The 18215-nt window shown below is 24.8% G+C and overlaps 2 protein-coding genes across 5 annotated transcripts; one reads left to right on the plus strand and one right to left on the minus strand.

Annotated features, from left to right (window-relative positions):
• Window positions 1-383: 383 nt before the first annotated feature.
• LOC112601938 (glycosylated lysosomal membrane protein B-like) lies at window positions 384-6122 on the plus strand. The gene is made up of 7 exons (XM_025349836.1): window positions 384-526; window positions 599-776; window positions 854-1105; window positions 2024-2218; window positions 3064-3288; window positions 5382-5665; window positions 5734-6122. Exons 2-7 carry the CDS (start codon window positions 708-710, stop codon window positions 5900-5902), a joined length of 1194 nt encoding a protein of 397 aa, XP_025205621.1. The 5' UTR covers window positions 384-526; window positions 599-707; the 3' UTR covers window positions 5903-6122.
• A 1164-nt stretch (window positions 6123-7286) lies between these two features.
• LOC112601929 (actin cytoskeleton-regulatory complex protein pan1-like) lies at window positions 7287-18121 on the minus strand. 4 transcript variants are annotated; one of them, XM_025349819.1, is made up of 13 exons: window positions 17984-18121; window positions 17299-17378; window positions 15690-15719; window positions 14840-14866; window positions 13897-13940; window positions 13346-13426; window positions 13071-13277; window positions 12819-13005; window positions 12554-12726; window positions 12393-12494; window positions 11986-12225; window positions 9081-11316; window positions 7287-7497 (listed from the first exon to the last, which is right to left on the minus strand). In XM_025349819.1, the coding sequence occupies exons 2-13, from the start codon at window positions 17351-17353 to the stop codon at window positions 7421-7423; spliced, it is 3459 nt and encodes a 1152-aa protein (XP_025205604.1). In that variant the 5' UTR covers window positions 17354-17378; window positions 17984-18121; the 3' UTR covers window positions 7287-7420. The 4 variants fall into 4 exon arrangements, with proteins under 4 accessions (XP_025205604.1, XP_025205606.1, XP_025205605.1 ...); XM_025349821.1 differs by lacking the exon at window positions 15690-15719; XM_025349820.1 differs by lacking the exon at window positions 14840-14866.
• Between the last annotated feature and the right edge of the window lie 94 nt (window positions 18122-18215).

Raw genomic sequence — 18215 nt, forward strand, 5'->3', positions numbered from 1 at the left:
TAACTCCTAAAAAGTCCTATCTAGCAACTGCCAATTGCCAACAGCTATTCAACAACAGGATTTGTTTTTACTGTTTTGTATTTTCTATCTAGTGACTAGTGATATGGACATTAATATATTATGGATTAATAATCACGTTTTTCAAAATTTGAAATTACGGAATTACCGGGGATTATCAATGTCGTTTGATAAGAAAGCAAAATAACAACAAAAGACATTAGACAGTGAGGCCACGTGTAAAATAATAATTTTGTCCAAATGGTCTGTCATCGGAGGGGGAATGAGAGTATTTTACATTTTATACATGTTAATAAATCGTTATATTTGATGATAACAATAATAATAATATTGTATCTGTATGTTTATAGTTAAAGCCTGCAGCTGGCGGTCATGCATTAACTGTAACACTTTTGTTCGAACTCGAGATGCCCGAATACATCTTTCATTATCGGTATTCGGCTGTCCAATGACGGTTACAATTCCAATTGAATGAGTAAACATAATACAATTATTAATAGAACAATAGGTACAATAGCCAATAGGTCGAATTATCGCTTTTTTTTTATTTATTGTTTTCATTTGTTTCTTACCAAACAAGTCACACAGTTGAAATCACAATTTCAAATTTGTAAACATTTGCTCAGAAATCGTGTAAGTGTGTTTGATCTATTTTATTTACTGAAGTGCACTGCGTGAATGCAAAAAAAATGAAAGCGCTTAAAAGCATTGTGTTCGTTTTGACGGTATTTACTACATCTGTGGCTGCTGATAGAAAGGTAATTTAATAACCATCCGTTATTTATGGATCTTGTCATAATTGCGACTAATGATTAACATTTTTTTGATTGAATAGTTACACACTGAATTCAATCCAGGTTGTTTGTTAGAGGATCATTGCTCTAAATTTTCTAAACTTACATACATACGGGCCGATGGTGAAAATGATACTGTTCATTTTGTACTTGACGCTACAACAAAACCATCGTTGGTCGTTATTGTAACAAGCAAAAATGCTGTTATTCAAGTAAATTATACTGCAGATCGGGAAAACAATATTAAATTTACTGAGTCCCCATTGTATACATTTGCATCAGTTTTTAATAATGTAAGTCTATATTCTAACCATGATGATTAACAGTAAATTTGTATTTTTAAAACTACATCTAGGTATTAATAATTATTGTACAATGCATTATAGTATTATGAAAAATAATTTTGACTGAGTTTGCCTTAATATTCATTATTATACTACATGATTATTAATATGAATATTTTTACAAATCAATTAAAACCTGTGTATAGATACTTCGATACTAAAATTAAAATAATATTTTTCATACTGTCTTATATGGTAAGTATATTATAATTTATAATATATAAGAAAGTACTATGTATATATAACAATATTTTTGCTTTAAGTACTTTATGCCGACTTTTTCTATCATTCTTAATATTTATATTTTTGTCAATAATCATTGTTTTGTATATTTAATAATTGAATTGAGTACATCTTTTGTTATTGTTTAAAAGTAATTATTAGTAATTACCTTATTAGTCTTTATTTTATTAAATATTTATAGAAACCAGTAATTTATCGATTTAATTTTTAATTTTAAAATATTTAAAATGTTCCTACCTTATTATAAATGTTCTTGATTTTATTTGTTGCTTATGTTTATGAATTATTAGATTTGATTAAATTAATTGAGATAATTAAGTTTTAGTGAGGTACTGTAAGCATTGCACTACATAATAGCTATATATGCATGTCTCTAGCTATTAAACAATGTTTAAAATTTATACAAATCTAACATAAGTAATACATATGAGAAAGAGATACATAGACAGAGGATCTTAATTGATGAGAGTTTTTAATCTATTAACATAACTTTAAAAATCATTTTAAACTTATTATACTTGGGCAAGGTCAATTACTTATTTTACTCGTAATATTTATATTGTTTTTATTGTATAAATTATGAATATTTATATATATTTTTTAACTATATTATTTTAATTTTAGTTATACGAGTTTAATGATGTAAATGATACAGCAAATATGAAAGATAGCAACAATTTTATAAAAATGGATTTTAAGAAGTTTAATTGGAATACAACTCGATCAATTCACAATAATAATGAATCTGTAGAGATTCTTCTATCTGCTAATTCATATAGAGCACCTGGTATTAACAAAACTGGTATTGTATCTGTTACGGTAAGATATCATGAAGTTAGCCTTGAGCTCATTTATAGATAATAAAAATTTATGAATAGTAAAATAATTGTCGATTGGCTATTTATTAATTTTAAAATTTAATGGAATAAAATGTCGAAATGTTTTTAATTTTAATATACCAATCATAAATACAAATGTAATCGGGTTTTATTACTAAATAATTATTATTAAAAAAAAAAAAAAATTAATGTGTTACTAGTTAAAACTAACATAATTTATTATTTCAACACGTATTGAAAATAAATAATTCAATTTTTAATTATAACACTGAATCTAATATAGTTAAACTTTCTTTTAATACGTTCAATATGGATTATATTTATGTTTACATGTTGTGGTACTAAAAAACTTTGGAGTCTTAAAAATATATATTAAAATACCAATAAAAAAAAAAAAAATAATTAGTTTAATTTATCACTGACCATAATTAGTGCGTTTTATAACATACCTCTTACCAATTGGCATTATTTATCATAATATGCAAACAATGTTAAATGGTGACATTTAGTATCATTTGCAATGAATGTGTTATTACAAATTATATAAAATGTATTATTTATTATGATAATTGTTACTGTACAGTTACATTTTTTAAATATTTAATAAATAAGTTAATGAATAAGACAGGCACAATTAGCACTGTTTTGTAACTACTGAGTAATTTCAAGTTAATAATATTTTTTGTATTTAAGTTCTGCCATTTTTAAATTTGATTCATTGCATTTTTGTTCCTTAATATTTTAAATATTATAATCTATCTACTTAATAAGTTATATATATGGTAAATATAGGTATTAAAATATAATTATTTTATTTATTTATAGTTAAAAGTATACGGGAAAAAAGATACTGGATCTAAATTGCCACATCTTGTTCATACTCCAGAATCTGGTGAACTAACACTAACACTTAATAATTTGAATACAAATTTTACCAATTCACGTTTTGCTATTGAGTTACTTACTTTTAGTTCTTATCCATTCAATAAGTCTGAAGCAATATCAAGCAACACGTTTTCAGATGATAAACTATCTGGTGGCACGTTTTTAGTAAGTTATTAAAATATACCTATTTATTTATTACTATGTACAATTTATTATTCAAGCTATATACTTACTACTTTTCTACTAATGGAACAATAATAATTTTTAAAATGTAAACAGAAAATTAACAAGTAGTAAACAATTATTACGACTTGCTTTGTCGTATTGAGCTTATATTGCCAAATTATATTTTTAGTTACAATTTATTACAGAACTATTTTTAAATAGGATTTTATAATTTCCAACCTAAAAACTTATCAATTTATAAACTATGAGAAAATTTAGATTTTTATGGCTGTTGTATGGTTATCTTGCCTTATTATGGATTGAAGTATATATTGAATTTGTATGATTTTGTTTGCTGTAATAATTGTTTATGACATATTTAGTACATTTTTATTTAATTTGACAAAATAATAACAATTTTCAATGTATTTGCTATTTTTTTTATTTTTATTAAAATCTATAAAACTAAAATTTTGTATATAAAAAAAAATAAATTAAATATACAATGAATAATTTGAATAATTAATAATTACCAAAAAGTTTGAAAACAAAAGTAAAGACATATTTTGGAAAATGTGTACCCTTTGTTATTAAATATGTATAGAAAAATTACAGCTAATTAAATAAAAGGTTAAAATAATTATGATGATATATTTTACTATTATTTTATTACTTATTAAATATTAATTAATTATTATTGTTTTATGTGATATACATTAAGTAATAACGACATAGTAATTATTTAAACTTATTGGTCATGCTGTTATTTTTCCATTTATATTTGATTATAAAGAGTAAAAAATTTCCAAAACATGTTAAAAATAATAATTAAATATTTTTCATTTTTAAATTTAGTCTTAATGTAATCATTAATGATTTGTCTCAATAATCTTAAACATAACTTCTTAATTGTTAGTAAAATGTATTAAGTATCATTAATGTAGTGTCTAATTTATTATTTATGTCATTATATATTGCCTCATTTGCTTTACAATTGCGTAACACCTTCAACAGTCATTATGATTAATCAAGTGCCTGAGTCATAAATTTTTTATACTTCTATGTTCCATATTCATATATACAGAGTGAAAAACAAATGGCTCATGTGTTATTTATGCTTAGTATAATAATTATGAATTTTTTTTTATTAATTACTTTTTTGATTAAAGCACTTAAAGTCTTAATGATAAGTAATAATATCTACTACCATAAAATCAGCTGTAAATTTTTAATACAAATTTATGTTTAGCACCTATATGGTGCTCGAACATACCAAAACTAGCAGTTAATAAATTTATGTAGCATATCATTTCTTATTTTATGTTTACAACTTGTTTTACAATAACAATAAGTTGTATGGATGACAAAAGAGTTTGTAACATAAAACATGTACAGAGGGGGACTGTTCAGTAACAGGACCTTGAAAAAGATTCTCATTATTATACTTCATCAAATTTCACGGTGGTTACAATTTTTATTTGTTATCAAAACATATGTTTTTGTCTTAATCAGTGAACTTCAATTAAAAAAAAAAAAATAATAATAATATTTATTTATTATTATTTACAATTATATGTTGAGATATCTCTTTTTTATATTCCACATATATATGTAGATTTTTATAAATATTCTTTAAAATAAATTTGTTATGATTGTACTTGTTTGTTAATTGCAGTTTAACTAATATTAGTTATGTATAATGAGCAAAATAAAAAAAAAAAACATTAAGTAACTTTATTTAATTTATATTTATTGTTCATCAAAAATGTACCATTGATTTATTTAAGTACTTGTATAATTTCATATTCAACATATTTTATTAAGTATAAATGGTAAAAGTTCTAATCAATTTGTATTTATAATATATTATGTGGTTAGTTGTAATACAAATATTAAAGACAATTTTTTTTGAGAAATTAAATAAATAGTTCTTATTTTTAAATTTAATAATAGAAAACTAATTATTAGGAATAATTTTATAATATTACATCAAATATAAATTGTTATCTAAAATTATCTTTGTAAGACCAAGATTAACAGACTAATAGTTTACTTCTTCTTAATAATGTGCTAACATTTTGTGAATATTTTAGAATTATTTGTTGAATGCAAAAGGAGATGAAGAAGGAGGTGGTTTTCTAAGTTGGAAACCAGTTGTGTATAAAGCAGAAAATACTCATGCATTGAATTCTTCTTCCACAATTCAGTATGACATTCAAGATTATCTTTCTGAACATGATTGGATTAACACCCCTTTATATAATATGTATGGAAATTCATTATTTGTCCACAACTCTCAATTTCTTTTAAAGTCATTTAATGTGTCTTTTGGACAACCCAATGATGAATTTTATGCTAAATCTAATTACACTTATTGGTAAGATTTATGATTTTATTTTTATTTGTTTTACTGAATATTTATTAACAGCAAATTATTAATTTCAGGACCTTTTTGGTAGGAATTGGTACACCTCCACATTCAAGTTTAGGTTTTCTTGAGTTGTCAATTATTGCTAGTCTTCTGTTAATGTTGACTATCGCAATGATTCTTATATTTTGTATATTTATGCGTTGGATGTCTAGTAAACGTAACTCTATAGTTTATGGACAATGAATCTTGATTTATACCTATTATTTTTAACACAGCTTATTAATTTAGCAAAATTTATGCTCAGATTTAAATGTCTCAAATGAAGTATATTATTTTCTATTTATTTTATTGTTCTAAAGTTTTGAGCTAGTCCTATATATTTTAAGATATTTGATAAGCACATGATTAATATAGTACAGAATCATTCCAATGTAACTTAATTGCTCATAATATGACAATTGTTGGTTTCTATTTAGTACTAATATAAACCAAAAATAATTATAATTAAGAACTACATTTGATATGACAAGATAAATTATATTTTTTCAAAATGTATATAATTTAACCAATTCATAATGTAATTATTTGTAAATTTAAATTACAAATATACATAAATATATATTTTATTATATTAAAAAAAAATCTTTGACTAAAATATAGCAATTGTAATGTTTCTAACTGTATTATATAATTTTTTATAAATTATTTGGCATGTATAACTCATTTAAATACTTTATTATAATTATTTAAGTTATAAGTATTTTATAGGTTATTAACTTATTATTAATTTTAATATAAGTGAAAAAAGAATCTGAACTTGGAAATTGAATTAATAGTTATCTTAAAACAAAATATTGTATGCATGATTAATGTATAAAAGTTTCTTTTTTTAAAGGTTTAATTGTATTTTTAGCTATTGAGGACACATTTGTTATATCTTTCTTCATACAATATTTTGATAAATATAATATATAATGTATACATAATTAGGTTACACTTTATAAGTTATATTTTTTATATGCTATGCAAGTGTACAATAATCAATATTAATTAAGTATAATTATATTAAAAATACATAACAAAAATATTGTAATTAAAGGGACTGAAATAAATAAATAAAAATCAGTGTATTTATTATTTTTATTTTTGTAATCTCTTATTCAAGTTGTACTTTTGTTTGTTAATTTAATACATACATTTTTAAATAAGACATCACATTAAGAGCTTAAACCAAATTTTAAAATTGGTGATTTACACTTAGGCATTTACCATGTATATTAAATACTTTAAAATATTGTAGCAAAAATTGTTTAACATGGCTATTATATGTTAATTTATATACTTAAGTAACTATTATATAAATAATAAATTTTATTTTTGTACTACATTAATGTAAATGCTTTTAATTTCTACATATTTGTATTCTTGCCAAAAAACTAATAATTAAAAACATTGGTATACATAGTTTTTTTTTTTTTTTTTAATACGTTTGAATATACAAAAAGTGAAATAATAAAAATGTAACAAATATGATGTGAAGTCGTCAGAAAACTTTAATTTTAGAAATTTTTTTTATTTACACCATGACCAATATATTCTAATTCTAAAAATAATATTAGTAAATAAATGAACTTAATAATAATTTTAATATGAAAATATTTTCAATAAAAGTATAAACAATATCAGTCAATTTTTGACTTTGTATAAGAGCAAATATTGATTATGAAAACATTTCAAATTTTTTTAGCATTTATAAATATGTTATTGTTGAACTTCATCGAGTTTTGCTGATGATTGAGGTGGAACTGTTTCTTCTTGTTCAGGTTGTTTTTCATGAGCTATTAACATACAAATAAATAAATATATAAGTATATTATTTATACAAAAATTACTGGAGGGAGAAAACTTATAGCCTAAATTGGTATAAGGACACTACATAAAAAATATAGTGGATAAGTAGTTAGCCATAAATCATTATTAAGACAGTTATAGTTTCTCTTAGAAAATATATCAATAGTTTAATTATCTTGCACATCATTATTGATATAACTTATGTTTTAAATATGCAATAATAATGTAATATGAAATAAATTTTAATAATACCATACTATTATATTACTTTTCAATTAATAATCACTATAGCTATATCATGTTTATAGATTACTATTGTAGTTCATATATTTTAAATAATTATAATCATAGTAATAATAAATAAATTCAACTATTTATTAAAATGCTTTAATACGAAAATAGCAAACAATTTTTTTTATCAAGTTTAAAATATGAACAGAAAATTAATTGAATAGTTACCAACAACGCACTATTATCTTAATACCTACATTAAAAAATTTAAAAAAATTTGATAAATAATTTTTAAACCAGTTAATTTATTATTTTACAACAATTTTGTGATAGAGCATTATGATAAACTACCTGTTTTAAACACTAGACAAATGTTTAAAACAATTCAGGGGCATAGCGTACAAGTAAGCACTGTTTATACTTTAAATCAAAGGAAAAATAAATTTAATCAATCAAGACTAATTATTTACACTGTTTAAGTTTTCATCTTAACGTTAAACAATAAACAGTAATCATATTATCTTATAGTTCACTATCAACTAAAAAATTATGTTCTATTTGTAACTGGTTTTTACTTGGTTTTTAACTAATATTTAAACTGTGGGATACACTGAATTGATTGTAGAATGATAAATATTTTTAACAATCATACAGATAATTTGATTCCATGCAATTTACATTTTATATATCGATAATAATTTTACCTACTTTTCAAGTTACGCATCAGTATTAAAAGTATCAAAAAATTTAAAAAGATGAAATTTGTTTTTGCACAATTTATAGTTAGATATAGTATTTTAATCAATTATCACTTAAAAAAAAAAAAAAAACACTGCTAACATCTTTTTAATACTGAAACAACAGTAACATTTAAAAACTTAGTCCTCACCAATATGTCTACTGTTAAAAGTTTGGATTCACAAAAGACTATTGTCACCATTATGTGCATTGAATGAAATGTAGATTAAAATATACCACTAGCAACTACTTTAATAAATGGGAGAGACTAACAAACTTTAATGGAATTCACACAGCCAACTATAGAGAATGTAAAACATTCAAAAGTATATTAAGTCGCATTAAATCTAAAAACTGAAAAGATATTAAAAATAATTATCTTTTTCTAACATATAAATAATGGTATAGCACTACCTGATCAACCATTACATATCATTAAATAATTCATTGACAAATTAAAATCCATTCTTAACCTTCTTTTAATTGTCCTAAATTTCATATTAAACAAAATCCCACTCCATAAAACACACTTTATCTTTCAAACAACTATGAATGTGTAACATGTTAAAACATTTTAAATATAATAAATAAATAAAAATACCTGTGTTTAGTTCAGTAGATTTCACTTCATCATTTAATTGCTTATTTTCATCATTTGTTTTTTCAGATGGTCCAGAAATTGAAGCCGTGTTATACATACTTTCAAGTGGTGGTTGATTTGTATCTTGATTAACAGTACCTATTTGTTGAGGATATGCAACACGTGGAGGTGGTGGTGGATACTGTTGATAAGGAGCTTGATGATAGTATGGATGGGGCGTATACTGAGGATATGGTTGTGGAGGATATGAGTAAGGCCTGGGTGGCATTCCCTGAGATGAATAAGGTTGCTGTTGTGGATATGAGGGAAATCCGGTTGATGGGGTTGACGATGGCGCTCCTTGAGAAGGGGGAATTTGTGGAGGCTGCATCATACCTGAATGTGGATGTTGTGGAGGAGCAGTATTTGTGGGAGCTTGATTGGGTGGATATACACTTGAAACATTAACTTGAGAGTTCTGAGACATTTGAAATGGAGGTACTTGAGTGTAAGACTGTGATAATGTTGGATATGGCTGAGTTGAAGGAGCAGAATAAGCTTTAGGTTCTGGTAATTTTGGTGGCGATTCTGTAGTTGAAGAAACAACATTTGAAGGTGAATCCGATCCCAATGCTGGTGGAATAGAAGGTGGTGGTGGTACCATGACTGAAGGCGGTTGTGGTTGACTTTGAGATTGAGGTTGTTGAGTTTGAGATTGTGGTTGTTGAGGAGTTTGAGGCTGTGGTGGTTGCAATTGAGGCTGTGTTGGAAGTGATTGTGGCTGCAATTGTTGTATCTGCGAGGAAGGTAGTTGTTGTGCCTGTGGAGTTTGTAATTGAGGCTGTGGAGATTGTTGTTGTGGAGGTATTTGAATTGATGATTGTTGTGCAGGAGACTGTTGTTGAAGTTGAGTCTGTAAAGAATGTTGTTGGGGAGTATGTGGTAATAAAGAATGTTGTTGGGAGGGATGTGGTTGTAAAGGCTGTTGTGGAGCATGTGATTGTAAAAGCTGTTGCTGTGGAGGATGTAGTTGTAAAGGTTGTTGTTGAGGAGGATTTGCCTGTAAAGATTGTTGTTGTGGGGCATGTGATTGTAAAGGCTGTTGTTGTGGAGCATGAGGTTGTAAAGGCTGCTGTTGAGGGGCATGAGGCTGTAAAGGCTGTTGTTGAGGGACATGTGGCTGTGGAGGTGGTTGTTGAGGAGTATGTGGCTGTAACGGCTGTTCTTGTGGAGCAAGTGGCTGTAAAGATTGTTGTTGAGGAGGGTTTGGCGGTAAAGACTGTTGTTGAGAAGGATGTAGCTGTAAAGGTTGTTGTTGAGGATGTGACTGTAATGGCTGCTGCTGTGGAATAGATGGTTGTAAAGACTGTTGCTGTGGAGTAGATGGTTGTAAAGGCTGCTGCTGTGGAATAGATGGTTGTAAAGGCTGCTGCTGTGGAGGAGATGGTTGTAAGGACTGCTGCTGTGGAGTAGATGATTGTAAGGGCTGCTGCTGTGGAGTAGATGGTTGCAATGGCTGTTGCTGTGGAGTAGATGGTTGCAATGGCTGTTGCTGTGGAGTAGATGGTTGCAATGGCTGTTGCTGTGGAGTAGATGGTTGCAATGGCTGTTGCTGTGGAGAAGATGGTTGCAAGGGCTGCTGCTGTGGAGTAGATGGTTGTAAAGACTGTTGTTGTGGAGTAGATGGTTGCAAAGATTGTTGCTGCAGTACATTTGAGGACTGTAAGGGTTGTTGTTGATGATGATTCAGGGACTGCAATTGTGATTGAGGAGAATGTTGTTGAGGCTGTGGCTGCGGAGAAACCTGTTCTGGTGACTGTTGTAATGCTGTAGGTGCTGGTTGCTGTGATATCTGCTGAAAAGAATTTTGTGGCTGCAATAATTGTTGTATTTCAGGTTGTGATGGTGGTAATTGATGTAATGAAGATTGCCCTTGTGGTAATTGCTGTAATAAAGGTTGTGCTTGAGGCAATTGTTGTAATGAAGGCTGTGGCTGTAAAAGTTGTTGTTGAGGTGGTTGTTGAGAAGGCTGAGGCTGCAAAGGTTGTGTTTGTGATAATTGCTGTTGAAACTGTGATTGAGCTTGAAACTGAGGAGGTTGTTGTGACTGAATCTGTGATAACTGTTGTTCTTTTAATAATTGAGGTTGTGGTTGATGAGAAGATTGAGGTGGAGAAGTAGCAATTTCTCCATTTTCTCTAGTTTCTGTTATTACAAGCTGTTCAGATTTTGATGAACTGTCTGAAGTTATACCAGACTAAAAATGAAAAATAATTTTAAAATAATTAATAACTTATACACATTAACTAAGCTTGTATCAGAAAAACTTTTTTTTTTTTTTTTTTTAATTTTTATTATTTTAAATATTGTTAAAAGCTTTTGATCAATATAATCAACTATGATGTAATGTAATAGGTATAGAAGAATTTGCTATTTAAAAATCTTAAAATAATTAAATAATGATTTACACATAAAATCATTGTAATAACCATCTAATTCTTATAACATTGAGAGAAATAAGATAAAACATATTATAGTAAAAGAAGCTTCAATCCATGACTCTTCAACAGAAGACTTAATATGTGTATCTATTAATGATGGTAATAAACTTATCTTTAAGCTAAAAGGTATAGCTGTTAAAAATTTAAACTCATATTTAGTATAAAACTAGACAGTAAAATATTAAGATTCAGTCATATTCAGTTATTATTATATAGTTGTGATAAATAATAAAATTTGAATTTAAAAAGGTAATTTTATACATTATAAAAGTAAAAAATTAATATTGAAACAAATCTTATAATTATAATGTCTTGATTTTTAATTTAAATTTAAAACATAATATTTACTTATGATACTAAAAAAGGCTTCAGCTAGATGTATTATAAACTAGAATAATTAATATACTATTATTTCTATATTTTACCTCAACTTCCATATTTGAACTCTCATCGGTGGTACTAGAAGGAACTACACAAGATGGAGTGTCATCTTCAATTGATGGTACAGCTCCATTTTGTTCTAATTGCTGTTCACAATGTACCTTAGCAAATTCTTCAGGAGGTCCTGGTGGGCACACAGTCTTAGTTCGTTCTTTTTGCAATATCTCAACCTGGCGTTCTACCATTTTTTGAAATACTTCCTCAGATACTGCTTGAACACAGTGCTTAAAAAATAAATAAACAATAAATTTAAAATTAGGACTAAATAGTATTAACAGGAGTGTATTTATGATTTTTTAATCATATACAATACTAAACGTCAATATCATTTATCAATTTGTATATTAAATAATGATACATAAATATTAAATTATAAATATATTAATAATACTTTTTTCAATTCTTGTTGGAATGTATCGCTGCATTCAATAAATTTTCTTTTTTTAGTATCAAATTTTTCTTCAATTTGTTGTAATTCTGCTTCTAATTTTTTCTAAAATTATAAGTAATTAAAAATGTGTATAATTCATTAATAATTTATAATGTATGTACCTGATGCATGGTTAAACTTTGAACTTGTCTCTTTAAAACTTGCATACGAGCAGTTGTGACCACTGATCGTACATCAGGGACAACACTATCAGAAAATATTTCATTAATCAATCTATGATTTCTTATATATCTAGCATAAGCTATGTGCTTCACACTAAATCCATCATCTTGATCTATAACATAAAAATAAAATGTATAAGTAAATATTTAACAATATTATATTTTTATTTAATTTATATTATTAATTGATATTATTTAAGTGTACCTTCTTCATCTTCAGCTGGTTGTATTTCAATTCTTCGATCAGCAGCAGCTTGTTTACCACCTCCAGTTGATCTTTCATGTGGTTCTCTATCTTCTACTTGATTCAATTTACCTTTATTCTTTGCTTGTAAGTAGGCTAAATAAGCTGGTGAAGTATGATATAACTTCATAGCTTTTTCATACGTTAGCTTAAATACATAAATATCATTAGTCATCAAAATTAAAAGTTGTGATCTTAACAATCATTTAGTACCTTTTCTGATTCATAATCATCAATGTATTCTTGTTTATTATCATCTGGAAGATCTCTCCACATTTGTCCAATAATTTTACCAATTTCCCATAACTTCAAATCAGGATTACTTGCTTTTACCTGATCCCAAACTTTCCGACTATATCGCATGTATGGCATAAGAGGTTTTTCAGGTGGTTTAGGAGGTTTAATACCACGAGCATCAGCCTTAATTATATATGTGATAGATTAATTAATGAATACAAATTTGATGAGAAATTAAGAATATTGCTTACAGCAGCTTTTGATATTTTTTGTGGATGAAACGCTGGATTTCCATGGCTATTTGGAATGAACGGACTTTGATTTTGATCTTTCTATAAATGATTAATTTATTATATAATGATTAGTTAGAAAAAATATTCAAAATACTTAAAAAAACTTGTTTATTTAAGTATCATGTAAAATAAGTTAAAAAATTCATATTAACATCATTTGAAAACTTTTAAAATTTTATAATACTGCTGAATAACTATTAAAGATAATACAATTTAAAAAAAATGTTTATTTTATCTATGCTCAGGTTATTATATTATCTTTTAAGTAATTTTAAATAATATTAACTGACAAATATAAATTTATTAAATAAATATAAAATTATATATGTATTTTTTTTTTTAACCATTACAAGTTTGCATGTATTTTTATCGTAAGCAGTATTTCTAATTAATTGTAAAAAAATGTATGAGATAATAGTTTTAAAATAAACACAGAGGACTATATCACTAAATTTTGCAAAAAATGTGCTTTATTGTATAAAAATATGCTATATAAATTAAATACTTACAGATCCAGATAATTGGCTGGAACTTCCACCAGGTCTTAAACGTTCTGTAATATATGTTATATAATCCATTTATTAATTAAAACTTGATTATTTTTTTTGGTTATCTTTTTCTTTGATAAACAATAAATTGTTATTCATAAGTAATTTACTAACACAAAGTTATATTAACAATTTGTTGACAAACATCAGAATTTGTGCAAGAAAAAAATTATCATTATGTATATAATATTATATTTACACCATTAGGAAAAATATACTAATTTTTATCATGATATAATTTTCACATAATATATAAATTTAATTCAAACTATTTTTAGTTGAGAAATGTACTTTAAAAAAAAGTTATATTTTAATTATTAAAATATAAAAATTTTTTTTTAATTTCTAAAATGTATATAAAAACAATGGTTAATAAATAATATCATTAAATCAAATTAATTTAACTATAGTTCGTGAAAAACTTTTGCTATATGTTACAAATTATGTTTAAAAATAAAACTTATGTCCAAGAAGATATAAAGTTGATGTAAGGTGTTTAAATAAAAATATTTTTATTAATTTGTATTACTACAATTAACAGTTATGCATGCTATTTCATGCTAATAACATTAAGTAATAAAAAAAACATGCTTTTAACTCAAGTCTAATAAATTACTTATTATATAAAGCACAATAATTAACAAGTGATAATTCAAAAATATTTAAAATTTTACAATAAGTATTAGTAAATTAACAATTCTACTAAAAAATAAATAAATATATTTATATATATATATAGGAATTTGATTAATTTATATATTTTTTAATATCACTTGTTTCTAACCAATTTAAAACAACATAAGAGTTTGTATAATTATTAACCTACTTTTTTATTTAAGTATCTAGGAAACATCATGCATATTAGTAACAGAATAAATTAAATAAGTAAATAAGACTTACTAACCATTTTGATAGGATCCCGTTTTAGTCGCTGAAAAAATTAGGAAACTATTCACACATTGTATTATTTGTTTTGAGGTAAAATATCCTCACTAATAGTTCATTTGAAAACATTATTTTTGCTCACATTAATTACAAAGAAGAACTAAATAAAAATGTAAAAAACAAAAAAAAGAAAAGAATAGAAGAACATTTAGAGTTTAGATTTTAATTATTTTATGCAATAAAAAGTATTAACCCTTAGAAACATATTTATTAAAATAATTAAAATTAAAGCCAAATAGTCCTGTAACAATTGAACTTTTTTAATCGTGCACTGATTTATATCCACCACCATATTTTTTGCCACAAAAAAAAAAAAAAAATATTGAAATATATTAGCAATAGATATGCATTGATAAAATAAAAGTTATACAAGAGTTTTTTTTTTTAAAACACAAAATAGATAAAAAATAAAATAAAAATATATATATATATATTATTTAATAAGATTAATATATATTTTTTGATAAGTTAATTATATTTGAATTTTTTTTTTTTTATATTAAGGTATTTATAAATGTTAAAATACATTATAGCATGTTAAATAAATGAATAATTTAATTTTACTATAGAAATAAAATGAATTTATATATAGATTTAACTAATTAATATTATGATTATAAAACCTTGAACACATTTGTCAACATATCTTAAACATTGAAGATTTAAATTAATTGCAGATACTTTTTAAATACCAAAAATAATAGTGGAAAATATTTTTGTAAATTTTGTGTTTTTTGGCATGTGTGCAAAAATTAGTGCATCTCAAACTTCATATGGCTTTAAAAAATAATTTAACAAATACAATTTACCTTTTAAAATGTTGAATGTGACTGGAGCACCTGTGGGCACACATTTTACAAGCTCAAATCCAAAAAATCAAAAAAAAAACTAACTAAAAGTATAATAAGACTATAATGCATGCAAAATTGCAGACTCAATCATAGAATCTATCAATAATAAATTATAAATCATAATATTTTATTTATGATATGAGATTTTCATGAAAACAAATGTATAATAATATAAAAGACTATCAATTTAAATGAGTATCAGGAAAGACGTTAATGACATCAATTAGATTATTTCATGAACATTTTTTATAATTTTAATAATATTATCCTTAAAAAATAAAAAAGTATATTTTGAGTTTACACTATCATGGCTGATATTAAAAACAGTTTTACAGTTAGATTGGTAAAATTGAGTATTGATCATTGGAATATTTATTCATTTTTATCGAACATTTAAGCATAGAAATTAATAATTGAATACTTTGATGTGTTATAATTCTCTCATTAAACACAAATTTAAATTTTAAATTAAACCCTCTATCAAAATTTCTGAATAAGTTATAGCAAAAAGTTAAATAATATATAGTTTCTAACTGTAAATTATTTTACTAACTAAGGAAATCAAAACTATGGTTTTCATAAATTTAATAACTTTTAACACTGAGTGGCTAAATCTCTATAAAGCAATTTTTTTATATTTTAATCATGCTCAGTAAAATATTTGATCAAGTATTCATAAATATAAAATAAAATAAATACAGGCCGATTCTTTTTAAAAGCAATCACAATATTTTGACATGCATTTACTTTTTTTTTTTTGTAGAAAATTTGAGGTACAAGCTATTAAATATTTAATATTATCCTTATATTTATTGACAAAATAAACTGAGTTTAAATTATATTTTTTAAATAGAAACTATAATGAAGAATTTCATAATATAAAGCAGTACAATTTTTTACAAATTTAAAATCCAACAAAATATTCAATAATAGAATTGTAGAAATAGGTGACCAGGGAAGTTGTTCTAATTATTTGTTCATATAAGCTTTATACGTTAAGTAGTTAAAAATAAAAATATAAAGTTTAGAAATTTATTCTGCGTTTTAAATTTATATAATGAAATACAAGACACAGGTTACAATTTAAAATTAAGTCAATTGTAGGTACAATAAACAAAAACATAAATAAATACTCCATCCGCTGAGAGAAAACAATTTAATCAAGCATCTAAATAACAGAATTTTCCCCACTAAGCAGCGATTAGACTGGTGGAGGGTGATGCACAGACCATAACAAATTATGGTTGCCATTCTGTAGCATTCTCTCGATGAATAGAGTATAGTAGAGATATTAGCATTTTAAGTGTTTTAAATATATTTATTTTTTTCAGATAAGTAAATAGATTTTTATACGCTGTAAACAAAATGTTTGAATAATTATAAATTCTGATAATAAAACAATATTAATTTTATAATCAAACATCTATCAGTCTACATTTATAAAAAAACTCAACAAAAATGCCTAAGAAAATAACAATAAAATGTAAAAGTTTTCACTAAATAACAAAATATAGAACAACTTATAATATATTTAAGTAAAATTTATATATAATAGTTTAACACTTACGAGCAGGAGACTGTTGATTAATAGCTATTTGTTTGTATGTTGAAGGAAGCGCCATAGTTCCAAATAATTATAAAATAGCTCTATAATTTGGTCATTAAAAAACAATTAATTGATACAATATTTTTCAAGTTGAAAGCTTTTAAAAGCAATTTATTCAGTATTTGTGGCATAAAACTGATTACCAAGTAATTCTGACAAAATAATGATTCATATTATGTATTGAAGAATAAACCCATACTAGAAACTACAATAGATTATAGTTTATAAGATTATATATTGTGCCAATATGTTTTCAAATAGCTATTATATATTATAGATGTTTATACATTTTATAAGTATGTAAAACACAAAAATTGATCTTAATAACTAATAAGTAACATAATAAAATATTTCTTTTGCCATAATTATTATTTATTAATAAATCATTAAAACAGACATTTAAGAAAATGTTAAAAAAAGTATATTCTATAAATTTTCTTAGACTATTGGAATACGAGAAAATAGATTTATTTTATTAGTAACTGCATTATCGAAAAGTTATCAGAACTATTAGAAAATGGAACTGTTACTTTAATAGTATTGTTGTACAACTAATTTTTTTTTAATAAGTTAAACAACAAAAAAAAATTGCTTAGCATATCATAATTAAGTAGTCATTAAAATATATTTATTTGAATTCACTTACTATAATACAAGATTGGATCCGGGCAACTTAATAATACCTTGGTAGTCGCTTGTCAAAAAACTTAGCATCCAGACATCCAAAGTAGTCGGTAGTATTATAAAGCGAGTAGCGACACGCCAAGAGCCGACATTTCATTTGCTTTGCTTGTGTTTTTATCACACATCAACAATGGTAACAGTCACACAACCAACAATACAATGATTTTCAACCATGGTAGCTTACATCACACCAC

This window comes from Melanaphis sacchari, unplaced genomic scaffold, assembly GCF_002803265.2.
Source record: "Melanaphis sacchari strain LSU unplaced genomic scaffold, SCAv2.0 Contig7_pilon_pilon, whole genome shotgun sequence".
In the NCBI taxonomy this organism is placed as follows: domain Eukaryota; kingdom Metazoa; phylum Arthropoda; class Insecta; order Hemiptera; family Aphididae; genus Melanaphis; species Melanaphis sacchari.

Bases quoted from the DNA above. Each gene is read 5' to 3' on its own strand.
- LOC112601929 (XM_025349819.1), bottom strand. From the start codon at position 17,353: ATGGCGCTTCCTTCAACATACAAACAAATAGCTATTAATCAACAGTCT. The intron at 13,427-13,896 runs GTAAGTATTTAA...AATCATTTATAG, and splicing joins CCAGCCAATTATCTGGATCT to AAAGATCAAAATCAAAGTCC. The intron at 12,495-12,553 runs GTACATACATTA...TTATAATTTTAG, and splicing joins AAAGTTTAACCATGCATCAG to AAAAAATTAGAAGCAGAATT.
- LOC112601938 (XM_025349836.1), top strand. From the start codon at position 708: ATGAAAGCGCTTAAAAGCATTGTGTTCGTTTTGACGGTATTTACTACA. The intron at 1,106-2,023 runs GTAAGTCTATAT...TTTTAATTTTAG, and splicing joins TTGCATCAGTTTTTAATAAT to TTATACGAGTTTAATGATGT. The intron at 3,289-5,381 runs GTAAGTTATTAA...TGAATATTTTAG, and splicing joins TATCTGGTGGCACGTTTTTA to AATTATTTGTTGAATGCAAA.